General features: G+C 50.1%; 1 protein-coding gene across 7 annotated transcripts in view; it reads left to right on the forward strand.

The window, feature by feature from the left end:
* Positions 1 to 12,177, forward strand: part of SLC6A9 (solute carrier family 6 member 9) — a 280,632-nt gene that overhangs the window by 107,091 nt on the left and 161,364 nt on the right. The window contains exon 3 of one of the 7 annotated variants that reach the window (XM_073564874.1): positions 3,681 to 3,742. The exons of the other annotated variants lie outside the window; for them this stretch is intronic. Coding sequence (XP_073420975.1) covers positions 3,681 to 3,742 — 62 coding nt within the window. The remainder of the gene's footprint in view (positions 1 to 3,680; positions 3,743 to 12,177) is intronic. 7 annotated transcript variants of the gene reach the window in all.

Below are 12,177 nucleotides of genomic sequence, written 5' to 3' on the forward strand. Positions count from 1 at the left end.
ACATGGAGGTCGGTGCTGGTTGTGGTGTTGGTGGTGGTGTCCAGGCTCAGCCCTCGGTGGCAGGGGGGGCTGGCCTGGCACCAGGTAAAGTTGGTACAGCCAGGGCTGCACCTCCGGCGGTGAGTGCTGGGGTTTCTGGACCCCCCACGCACGGATCCGTTAAGTCTGGATCGCTAGTGGGGGTCCAGAAGTCTAGGAAGGGTGAACAAAAAATCAAACAACTGAAGCGGTGCAAGGTGCTGGTTGCTCCCATGGCGGCACCCGTGGTAAGAGCGGGTCTCCGGTACGTCCACCCAAAAGGGGGTCCGTGCGGGGGGCTCCGCCACCGCTGGGTGACTAGGGGGAGTGGCCGGCCCTGCCCGTGGCAAGTGGTGGGCAAAGGGTGGCGGCGGTGGTCCGCGAGGGGGCGTGGCCTGCAAAGGCTGTGGCATGCGGGGGGCGTGTCCTCCTCGGCCGCTGTCCCGCCTGCTACGTCCGCGTCATCCGGGGGCGTGGCCTCTCAAGGAGTCACTGCTCTGCCTGTGGTGGCCGTGACTGGCGGGGGGCGTGGCCACGGCAGGCCCGCTGCCCTCTGTCCCACCCACACTCCCAAGCAGTGCAAGCAAGCTGCCCCCAAAAGCCGGCGGGGGGGTTGTCGGGGTCCCCAGCTCACCTACCTTCATCTGAGGGTGCGGGGACTCTGGCGCCCCCTGGCAAGCCGGCGGAGGGGGTGAAGAAGGGTGCAGGGCAGGGAACGGTGCCAGAGGCCGTCCCTGCCCAGAGCAAGGAAAGCAAAAGAAACTCTGAAAAAGAAAAAAAAATGGTGCTGGAGAAACCAGGAGCTGCTGCTGCTCCCAGGCCCAGCCAGGGCAATGTGCAGTATGTCATCAGCGCTGAGGCACTTAAAGGGGCAGCAGCACTTCTGGCCAGCAAGGACTATCATGGAGCACCCAGCCAGCTAGGGCCCCCAGCAGGTGGGAGGGAAAATTGCGGCAAAGGAACTGTTAATGCTGATGTTAATAAAAATATAAATAAAATTGTTTCTGAGGAGTATGAGGAGTGCGTGAGTGAATGTGAGGACGGGGTGACTGATATTTTTGAGGAGTTGTTTGCGGACGTGAATGGGGATGTGAGTGCTAGAGTGAATGCTGGGGTGAGTGGGAATAATAAAAGAGTGAATGGGAGAGTGAGTGGGGAGCGAATGAGGGTGCAGACACAAGTGGTGGTAGGAGGACTGGCCCATCTGCCCCCCCCCCCCGGCCGCGAGACCCCAACGTAACTATGTGGGGGCCGCGGCTGGGGGTCGGGGTGGTCCTGTGGGGGTCTCCTCGCCTCCGGGCTCCAGGGATGGCACTTTGCACCACCGTTTCCTGGAGGCCGTTAAAAGGGGAGAAAGGTCGGTAACAGTAGAGGGGAGGACGGTGGACCTGTCTTTCTGGATAGAGAGACACGGACTGGCCGCCTTCCAACAGCAAAGGGAGGGATGGACTGTTTGTTCTCTCCCCACAGCCGGGCAGGGGCCGCCAAGAAGGAATGTGGTCTGTCTTAGGTGGGGGGGCAATGAAGCCTTTCCACCCAGGAGCAAGGTGGTGGAGCTCCTCCTAAAGATGGGCTTCGGGGCAAATTACATCTTTGCCCTGATACATCCTTCGGCGTCCCGCTTCTTTGACGTCAGTTTCGTGCGGCCAGAGTGGCTTGAGCTCTTCTGGTCGAACTACGAGCTGGTGCGAGAAGAGCCCGGATGGTGAGACTTCGTTGCGCAAGCGGTGTCTCGCCAAAATGCCGTCAAGCGAGTGACCGTGGTGACTTGTAACGAGTCGCTCGCAGGCGTGGACATAATGACGTGGCTTTCTCGTTATGGGGAAGTCACCGAGGTCCCGAAAAAGAACAGGGACGAATATGGCATCTGGTCGGGGGGCTGGACCTTCATGGTCAAGCTGAAGGTTTCCGGCGGCACGGCCACCCACATCCCTTCCTCGGCGTTCTTGGGGAGGGACAGGATCCTGGTCTTCTACCAGGGGCAACCGAAGGTCTGCCACAAGTGCGGCGATCCCACCCACTTCAGCGCCAGCAGCAAGGTGCAGAAGTGTGCGTTGTGTGGTGGGGTAGGTCACCTGGCCGCCTTGTGCAAAGACATTCGGTGCCATATGTGTGGTGACCTCGGTCACCCACTCAGCCGCTTCCCTCACTCTTTCTCCAATACCGCTGCAGGCCCGGTGGGGGGAGACCGTGAGGGGGCAACCTCTGGCGGCGCTTCTGCCGTGGCAGGTGGTGGAGGGGGAAGGGCTGAGGGGCCGGTGAGGAAGGGCAGTGCTAAGGCAAGGGGCCCCGCGTTTGAGAGGAGGCAAGAAAAACGCCATGGAGGCAAGGGGCAGGTGGAGCCTCGGACAACCGGTGTGATGCCTGCCCCTCCCTCTAGGCCCGTGGCAAGAGCCTCTGAGGCCCTGGGGGAGAGTGCGGTGAGTGAGGAGATCAGGAGGATGGAGAGAGAGGAGAAATCGGCTGACTCAGACGACTCCTCTCGTTATGAAAGTGTCAACGAGGATGTCAGGGAGCAGCCTACAGCACCAGGTGGCAAAAACAAGCGTGCCAACCGTAAATCGGGAGGGAAGAAGGCTGACAAGTCTTCAAAGTCCTCTCCGCCCCCGACCACAAGGTTGCATACGGAAGGGCCCGCTGACCCCCCTCTGATCAGACTCTCCAACCGGTTCAGCGCCCTCGGAGGTTCAGATGATGAACCGCAAGACTAGGGTGCTGGGCCGGGGGTAACACCGGAGGGTCCTTCAGGGGATGGTGAAGTCCATCCCTCAGGGGGCACTGTTCCTCCTGAGGGGGGGGACGGACCTGGAACCCGGGGGCGAGGACACCGGGGGGGAGGGATGGACACGTCGGGGGCTTCCCTAAAAAGGAAGGTGTCTGACCTCTCCCCAGGTGGAGGTGATAGCGGGGCAGGGAAGAAACTGGCCATCCAACTCGATCACCCATGATGGCTGAACTCGCCCCGTTGACGCTGGCGTCCATTAATGTCGCCAGCGTTAAGTCAGATGCGGCTCGCTTCACGGCCTTTGATTTTTTCTCCAGGATTGACGCAGAAAAATTTTATTTTTGCAAGAGACCAGACTAACGGACATGGGGGCCATCTATAAAGCACGGAGGGAGTGGAGGTGCGGGCCCTCATACTGGTCTCTTGCGGCCAAGCCGTATAGCGGGGTGGCAGTCCTTTTTAAGACTGCAGATGTTGAATGCCGACGGGTTACTGAGTTGGAAATGGGGAGGTACCTGATCCTAGATGTCTTCATGAGGGGACAAAAGCTCCGGCTCATTAATATCTACGGCCCACAATCCAAGTGGGACCGTAAATGTCTCTTCCTGAGGATCAAGCCCTTTCTTTTTACGAGCCGACAGGTGGTCTTCGGTGGGGACTTCAACACCGTTACGAGGTCCCATGACCGGGGGGGTCCCGGAGACCGCCTGGCTTATGAAAGCATCGCGCTTAATAGCATAGCTAGTGAAGCTCGCCTGGTGGATGTCCACATCCGGCACACCCCAGGCCACGGGGGTTTCACCTACCATATGGGTAGCAGTAGGTCTAGAATAGACAGGTTTTTTTTTTAAGGAGGACGCCATCTTTTCTGCTGTGTCCGCCGTTGAGGTGGAGTTCTCCGACCACTGTCTAATTTTCTTTTCTCTGAATGTTGCAGAGACTCCTCGGATGGGAAGAGGGCTGTGGAAGCTCAATTCGTCCCTGCTGGAAGAAGCGGAGGTGAGACAATCCTTTGAGGATTTTCTTCAGAGCCAGGTACCGCTGTGGATCTCTGTAGTAGTAAGTCAGAGTGGTGGGAGATCTTCAAAAAGCGGGTGGCGGGGTTCTTCCGTCAGCTCTCGAACCTCAGAAGTCTGAACAGGCACCGCTTGTATCAGGCTCTGGGGAGGAAACTCGAGCAGCTTGTCTCGACTGGAGGTGACTGTGAGGAAATCTCCAGAGTGAAATCTTTGCTCAAGAAGTGCCAGTATGATAGACACACATCTTTAGTTTTTGAGAGGGACTTCGGGAAGTACCGCTCGCCCGACCCTTACAGAAACTGTAAGATGTCAGTGAATTGTAAGATGGTGACAGGACTGATCGACAGTACGGGGTCCCTGAACAGATCCAAATCAGGGATCCTGGAGGTGGTCAGATCCTTCTACTCGCGCCTCTTGGAAAAGAAGGATCGGGATAGGATGTCGGCTTTCCTGACTGAAACGTCCCTCAGCCAGGGGGTGATCCCTCTCTTGGTGTTTTAGCAGAAGAAATTAGGGAAGAGGAAGTGAGACTGGCCATTGATGGGCTTCGGCCCAAGAAATCGCCAGGTCCGGGTGGCTTAACATCCGAGTTTTATAAGACTTTTAGGGACTCCTTGGTCCCCCTCTTGACAGGGGTCTTTAATGAGTGTCTATCCTCGGGCACTCTTCCCGACTCAATGAGGAAGTCAGCCCTAATTATTCTGTCAAAGGGTAAGGATCCGTCCCATATCGAGAATTGGTGTCCCATAGCGCTTCTCGATACGGACCGGAAGGTCCTGGCCAAGGTGCTGTTTAATCGGCTGTTGAAGTTTGCACCCCGGCTCCTTTCAGGGGCCCAGCATTGCTCTGTTCCAGGCCGCAGTACTTTTAGTGTTGTGCTCGGTGTCCAGGAGGCAGTGGAGCAGGGTAGGGCAGGCCACTGGAAGGGGTACTTGCTGTCGTTAGACCAAGCGAAAGCCTTTGACCGGGTCAGCCATGAGTACCTCTGGTCCGTCCATTTGAGGTATGGTCTGCCTGGGAGGTTTGTAAAATGGTTAGAGATCTTGTACCATGGGGCTGAGACTTTTCAGCTGGTGAACGGTTGGTCAGGTCGCCCTTTTGAGGTGGGTTCTGGGGTCCATCAGGGCTGTCCACTGAGCCCGCTTTTATACGTGTTCGCGATCGATCCCTTCCTAAAGAGGGTAGATCGTGGACCGTTGGCGGGAGTCGGGATGGACCAGGCAGGCTCTGGGTCCTCTCTGAGGGTGGTGGCGTACGCCGATGATGTTTCCCTTTTCGTGTCCTCGAGAGGGGATGCGGATTGGGTCATGTCAGAGGTAGTTCGCTACTCGGAGGCATCCGGGTCCATGATCAACTGGGAAAAGTGTGAAAGTCTCTGGCTGGGAGGGGGAGATCCTAGTTTTGATCACCCGGACACCCTTCCAGGGCCCCAGGCCACCGCCAAAATTCTAAGCATCGAATTTGGCCCCGGTGACTACCCCCAGCAAAATTGGGAGGGTAGACTTAAGATCGCCGCCCAAAAGGTGGACCAATGGAAGGGTTGGTTTTTGTCCCTAAGGGAAAGGGTTGACCTGGCTAAAGGCTTTCTGCTTCCCTTGTTAATTTACCTGGGCAGCATGTGCATCTTGCAAGAACCTCTCTGTACACGGGTCTACAGCCTGTTCTTCCAGCTGTTATGGGGGAATAGGCTCAACCTAATCAAGAGAGAGGTCACATACCGCACGAGGAGACTAGGTGGGTTGGGTATGGTCAACCCGGTAGTGTTCTTAGTGAACACCTTTCTTAAAGCCAACATTTCCAACCTCTGGCTAGAGAGGGCTCCTCCGTGGGTAGTCTCCTGCAAGGGTTGGCTTCGGCCCTTCTTCCAGGAATGGGAGGCAGGAGGGCAAGTGAAGGACCTCCGCACATCTCATGGGCATCTCCCGGCTTATGCTACCCCGGTTCTGAAGGTGATCCGCCGGTGGGGTCTGGGAATGTGGGAAATCAGAACCATGTCGAGGCAATGCCTTGACAGGAGGGTTCTGTTGACCCATTTCCAGAGGCCCCTGGCCCTTAGGGATTGCCCAGGCTGGGATCTGGAGGTGGGGCTCGGGCTTTTAAATTCTAAGCGGATCCCTACGAAGTTTTGGGACTTGACCTGGCGCTGCTTCCACGGGAGGCTGTATGTAAAGGTTAACTTGAAGTGCAGGAAATCCGATGATCGGGGTTGTCCCTGTGAGGAGTGTGGCGGCGTGCTGGAAAGCATGGAGCACTTCCTGCTTCAGTGTCCCTTTAATCCAGAGGTTTACAACAGGGTGGGGGCTTCCATACGTTGGCCGCGGCTGGCGTCCCTCTCCTATGCCGAGTGGGCCTATGGAGCGTTCAGAACTCTGGGTGGCCGAGACTGGGGCACTTTATTCCTAGTCAGTGTAGTGGTTAGGTTCTACATTTGGAATGCACGGTGCTTAGTTTCGACACGGCAGAAAGCCCTCCCAAGGGAAGAGGTGGTTAGTAACATCTTGGGTGACCTGGTGAAGGTGCGTTCTTTGAAGTTTGAAAGGTTGGGTGTGAGGAGGGCCTCTTGGCTTTGGAGGGGCCTTTCCTTTTAAAAATGCACTCTAGGGAGAGCTAGATTTTGTGTGAATGTGGGTAGGGATAGCATAAGGTGGTGTGGGTGGTGAGGGACAGAAGTAGGGGCAGATAGGGACAGGGAGGGACAGGCACTGAGGGACAGATAGAGAGTTAGTTATGATAAGTTAGGTAGAGTAGGGGCAGGTAGGGACAGATAGGGACAGTTTCTTTAGGGACAGAAGTAGGAACAGTCTTAGTTGTTGAGGGACAGGGTGAATGTGTTAGTGAGGGACGGGGCCTCGAGAACTCCTTTTTCCTGGTGGTGAGCTATTGCATGGCGCACCTAAATTTTTGTTTTGAGATAGAGAAATAATGGATATTGGGCTTGCAGGCACTGAACTTGGGCCTGTAAGTAAAGATTTGTGGTGTGGTATTATTCGGTAACGCAAATGATGTAATGACATTGCATTGTAATATTGTATTGTAATATGTATTGTAGTATATGTATGGTAGTATGTGTTGTTATTCTTTTGCGCAGTCAGAGGTGCATGGGGGCGTAGTGAGGTTGGGAGGGGGGTGAATGGGGGGGTGAGAGCGGAAAAAAAAGTAAAAGGACCCTAAACCAAGGGGACAGTGGCGAATGGATATAGCATATACAATGGACCATGGAAATTATGGAAAATGGACCATTTCTGAGCACATCAGGGGCAAATAAGTGAGGGTTTTGCTTGTGGGCATAAACTTCCGTGCTCATCAGGCCTAGACGTGATAAGGCCATGGACATTTATGGACCTGTGGTGTGAGTGGTGGGGAAAAATAATAATAATAATAATAATAATAATAATAATAATAATAAAAAAAAAAATATATATATATATATATATACAGTGGGGCAAAAAAGTATTTAGTCAGTCAGCAATAGTGCAAGTTCCACCACTTAAAAAGATGAGAGGCGTCTGTAATTTACATCATAGGTAGACCTCAACTATGGGAGACAAACTGAGAAAAAAAAATCCAGAAAATAACATTGTCTGTTTTTTTTTCATTTTATTTGCATATTATGGTGGAAAATAAGTATTTGGTCAGAAACAAAATTTCAGCTCAATACTTTGTGATATTTCCTTTGTTGGCAATGACAGAGGTCAAACGTTTTCTGTAAGTCTTCACAAGGTTGCCACACACTGTTGTTGGTATCTTGGCCCATTCCTCCATGCAGATCTCCTCTAGAGCAGTGATGTTTTTGGCTTTTCGCTTGGCAACACGGACTTTCAACTCCCTCCAAAGGTTTTCTATTGGGTTGAGATCTGGAGACTGGCTAGGCCACTCCAGGACCTTGAAATGCTTCTTACGAAGCCACTCCTTCGTTGCCCTGGCGGTGTGCTTTGGATCATTGTCATGTTGAAAGACCCAGCCACGTTTCATCTTCAATGCCCTTGCTGATGGAAGGAGGTTTGCACTCAAAATCTCACGATACATGGCCCCATTCATTCTTTCATGTACCCGGATCAGTCGTCCTGGCCCCTTTGCAGAGAAACAGCCCCAAAGCATGATGTTTCCACCACCATGCTTTACAGTAGGTATGGTGTTTGATGGATGCAACTCAGTATTCTTTTTTCCTCCAAACACGACAAGTTGTGTTTCTACCAAACAGTTCCAGTTTGGTTTCATCAGACCATAGGACATTCTCCCAAAACTCCTCTGGATCATCCAAATGCTCTCTAGCAAACTTCAGACGGGCCCGGACATGTACAGGTTTAAGCAGTGGGACACGTCTGGCATTGCAGGATCTGAGTCCATGGTGGCGTAGTGTGTTACTTATGGTAGGCCTTGTTACATTGGTCCCAGCTCTCTGCAGTTCATTCACTAGGTCCCCCCGCGTGGTTCTGGGATTTTTGCTCACCGTTCTTGTGATCATTCTGACCCCACGGGGTGGGATTTTGCGTGGAGCACCAGATCGAGTGAGATTATCAGTGGTCTTGTATGTCTTCCATTTTCTAATTATTGCTCCCACAGTTGATTTCTTCACTCCAAGCTGGTTGGCTATTGCAGATTCAGTCTTCCCAGCCTGGTGCAGGGCTACAATTTTGTTTCTGGTGTCCTTTGACAGCTCTTTGGTCTTCACCATAGTGGAGTTTGGAGTCAGACTGTTTGAGGGTGTGCACAGGTGTCTTTTTATACTGATAACAAGTTTAAACAGGTGCCATTACTACAGGTAATGAGTGGAGGAAAGAGGAGACTCTTAAAGAAGAAGTTACAGGTCTGTGAGAGCCAGAAATCTTGATTGCTTGTTTCTGACCAAATACTTATTTTCCACCATAATATGCAAATAAAATGAAAAAAAAACAGACAATGTGATTTTCTGGATTTTTTTTCCCTCAGTTTGTCTCCCATAGTTGAGGTCTACCTATGATGTAAATTACAGACGCCTCTCATCTTTTTAAGTGGTGGAACTTGCACTATTGCTGACTGACTAAATACTTTTTTGCCCCACTGTATATATATATAGAGAGAGAGAGAGAGAGAGAGGTGTTAAGCTGGTGTAGGTAATTTTGCCAAAAAAGAATTGGCTAGGTTTATTTAAGGCCGCATGGGCCAAGAATATTATTTTTGTTTTCCTGTATATAGGTATGGGTGGAAGTGTGAATGGGGGGTGAAAGATTAAAAACTGCTTTTCATTATTTTATGGGAAAAGTTTTCTGTTGGAAAGTTCCTGCTGGGGGTCCCCTAAGCTGGAAAGCTTGGGGACTATAACAAGATGCGGTTTTGCACAAGTTTCTGTATGTCCTAAGTGTATGATTAATGTGTGTATTTTGGTTTATGTGTTTTCTTTTCTGGAATGTTGTGTTGTATTTTGTTTTTGTTATTTTATAATAAAAGAGATACAGGATGTAACTCAGGATCAATAATGTATGTACACAATGACTTCATCACTCTTTATTCTGCACACTGGTTAGTTATATAGCTGTGATTTTTCGTGTGATGAGGTTTATGTTTTGGGTTATTGGTAGGTTGATCGTCTGATCTTTATGTGCTCGCCTGTTTTCCAGCCATAACGTTTTCTCATTTGTTGGGATAAAATTTGCAAAGTTGTGTTTCATGGTTTGGGCTTTTTTGCTCCAGTGCTGGGGTCCGTGGTCTCATTAATAGACGCTAATACCTCCTTCTATGAGACGTTCTTTGGCGAGGAGCATGTGTAGCCAGCTCGGACCTCTTCTCCCTCCTCCATGGGCTTGTTGACTCTCTTCTCAGGAACACATATGGTCTACTCACTGATGAATCGCTCGGTGGACGGCTCGTTTGTGCTTCACTTGGCTTTTGGACGTGTTCTCTCGAGAGGGCACTTTGTAGCTACGCATGTGGTAACAGCTGGGTCCCTCCAAGCCAAATTCTGCAAATATGTAGAGAAATAGAACTGGAAAGAGAGGATGTCCAGATCTGACAGGGCGGACATGGTGGGGGGCTTGGTAGAGGGTCTCTGGATGGGGCTGCCATGACTCATCCTGTGTTCTACCAGATAAACCTTTTATGAGTGGAGGGGGCATCGCCCTTCTGCACCATTGGCCGTAGCATAAATGGCGCGTCCAGCCTGAGAAATAAATGCGTACATCGGGAAAGACAGAGGGAGCGGGGCCATTTGGTCCCCGTCTGTTCTTGTTCTATATTTATTATTATCTCAGACCTCGCCTGATCTCTGCCATTTATCTCATAATTTCCAGGAGACATTTAATATTAACTCTGTGCAGCGCAGATTAGTGAGGCTGTGTGCAATCTCGCACCTCATTATTGGGTCCTATTATGTGTGCGGCTCCATCTCTAGTTACATTTCTACAATATTTTGTTTGACTCTTCGGTGAAATCCTCCATCATTTCTCCAGCTTATGCCAGTAAACCTTAGTCGTTGTTCTTTGCGGCGTCTGGGACTGAAGATGAATGAAAGTGAGCCCCACAATGCATCACCTCCGCGTGTATCCCCTCTATTGTGACGACACAGCATTTAATGCTAATTATCCAGACGTTTATTTTCAGTAGGTGAAGAACCATACACTGGTGTTATATGAGTTTTAAAAGTTTACTCCTGATATTTTTGGATGGCTGCTGTTTGCGTCTTATACAGTTAGGTCCTTATATATTTGGACAGAGACAACATTTTTCTACTTTTGGTTCTAGACATTACCACAATGAATTTTAAACAAAACAATTCAGATGCAGTTGAAGTTCAGACTTTCAGCTTTCATTTGAGGGTATCCACATTAACATTGGATGAAGGGTTTAGGAGGTTCAGCTCCTTAACATGTGCCACCCTGTTTTTAAAGTGACCAAAAATAATTGGACAATTGACTCCAAGGCTATTTCATGGACAGGTGTGGGCAATCCCTCCATTATGTCATTCTCCATTAAGCAGATGAAAGGCCTGGAGTTTATTTGAGGTGTGGTGCTTGCAGTTGGAAGGTTTTGCTGTGAAAGAAACATGCCGTCAAAGGAGCTCTCCATGCAGGTGAAACAAGCCATCCTTAAGCTGCAAAAACAGAAAAAACCCATCCGAGAAATTGCTACAACATTAGGAGTGGCAAAATCTACAGTTTGGTACATCCTGAGAAAGAAAGCAAGCACTGGTGAACTCATCAATGCAAAAAGACCTGGGCGCCCATGGAAGACAACACTGGTGGATGATCGCAGAATATTCTCCATGGTGAAGAGAAACCCCTTCACAACAGCCAACCAAGTGACCAACACTCTCCAGGAGGTAGGTGTATCAATATCCAAATCTACCATAAAGAGAAGACTGCATGAAAGTAAATACAGAGGATTCACTGCACGGTGCAAGCCACTCATAAGCATCAAGAATCAAAAGGCTAGACTGGACTCTGCTAAAAAACATCTAAAAAAGCCAGCACAGTTCTGGAAGAACATTCTTTGGACAGATGAAACCAAGATCAACCTCTACCAGAATGATGGAAAGAGAAAATTATGGCGAAGGCGTGGTACAGCTCATGATCCAAAGCATACCACCTCATCTGTAAAACACGGCGGAGGCAGTGTGATGGCTTTGGCATGCATGGCTGCCAGTGGCACTGGGTCACTAGTGTTTATTGATGATGTGACACAGGACAGAAGCAGCCAAATGAATTCTGAGGTATTCAAAGCCATACTGTGTGCTTAGATCCAGCCAAATGCAGCCAAACTGATTGGTCGTCGTTTCATACTACAGATGGACAATGACCCAAAACATAAAGCCAAAGCATCCCAGGAGTTTATTAAAGCAAACAAGTGGAATATTCTTGAATGGCCAAGTCAGTCACCAGATCTCAACCCAATTGAGAATGCATTTCACTTGTTAAAGACTAAACTTCAGACAGAAAGGCCCACAAACAAACAGCAACTGAAAACCACCGCAGTGAAGGCCTGGCAGAGCATCAAAAAGGAGGAAACGCAGCGTCTGGTGATGGCCATGAGTTCAAGACTTCAGGCAGTCATTGCCAACAAAGGGTTTTCAACCAAGTACTAGAAATGAACATTTTATTTACAATTATTTAATCTGTCCAATTACTTTTGGTCCCTTTAAAAACAGGGTGGCACATGTTAAGGAGCTGAAACTCCTAAACCCTTCATCCAATTTTAATGTGGATACCCTCAAATGAAAGCTGAAAGTCTGAACGTCAACTGCATCTGAATTGTTTTGCTTAAAATTCATTGAGGTAATGTCTAGAACCAAAATTAGAAAAATGTTGTCTCTGTCCAATATGGACCTAACTGTAGGCTCCTACGGGGTATGGTCTGCTATCTTTGCAACCAAGGACACAAGAACATTGAACAATCGACATCTGATAATGTTAGTTGACCATTGTGTTTTTCCCTGTGACTTGT

The sequence above is a fragment of the Dendrobates tinctorius genome, unplaced genomic scaffold (genome assembly GCF_039654945.1).
Source record: "Dendrobates tinctorius isolate UK_male_01 unplaced genomic scaffold, ASM3965494v1 ptg000497l, whole genome shotgun sequence".
Taxonomy (NCBI): domain Eukaryota; kingdom Metazoa; phylum Chordata; class Amphibia; order Anura; family Dendrobatidae; genus Dendrobates; species Dendrobates tinctorius.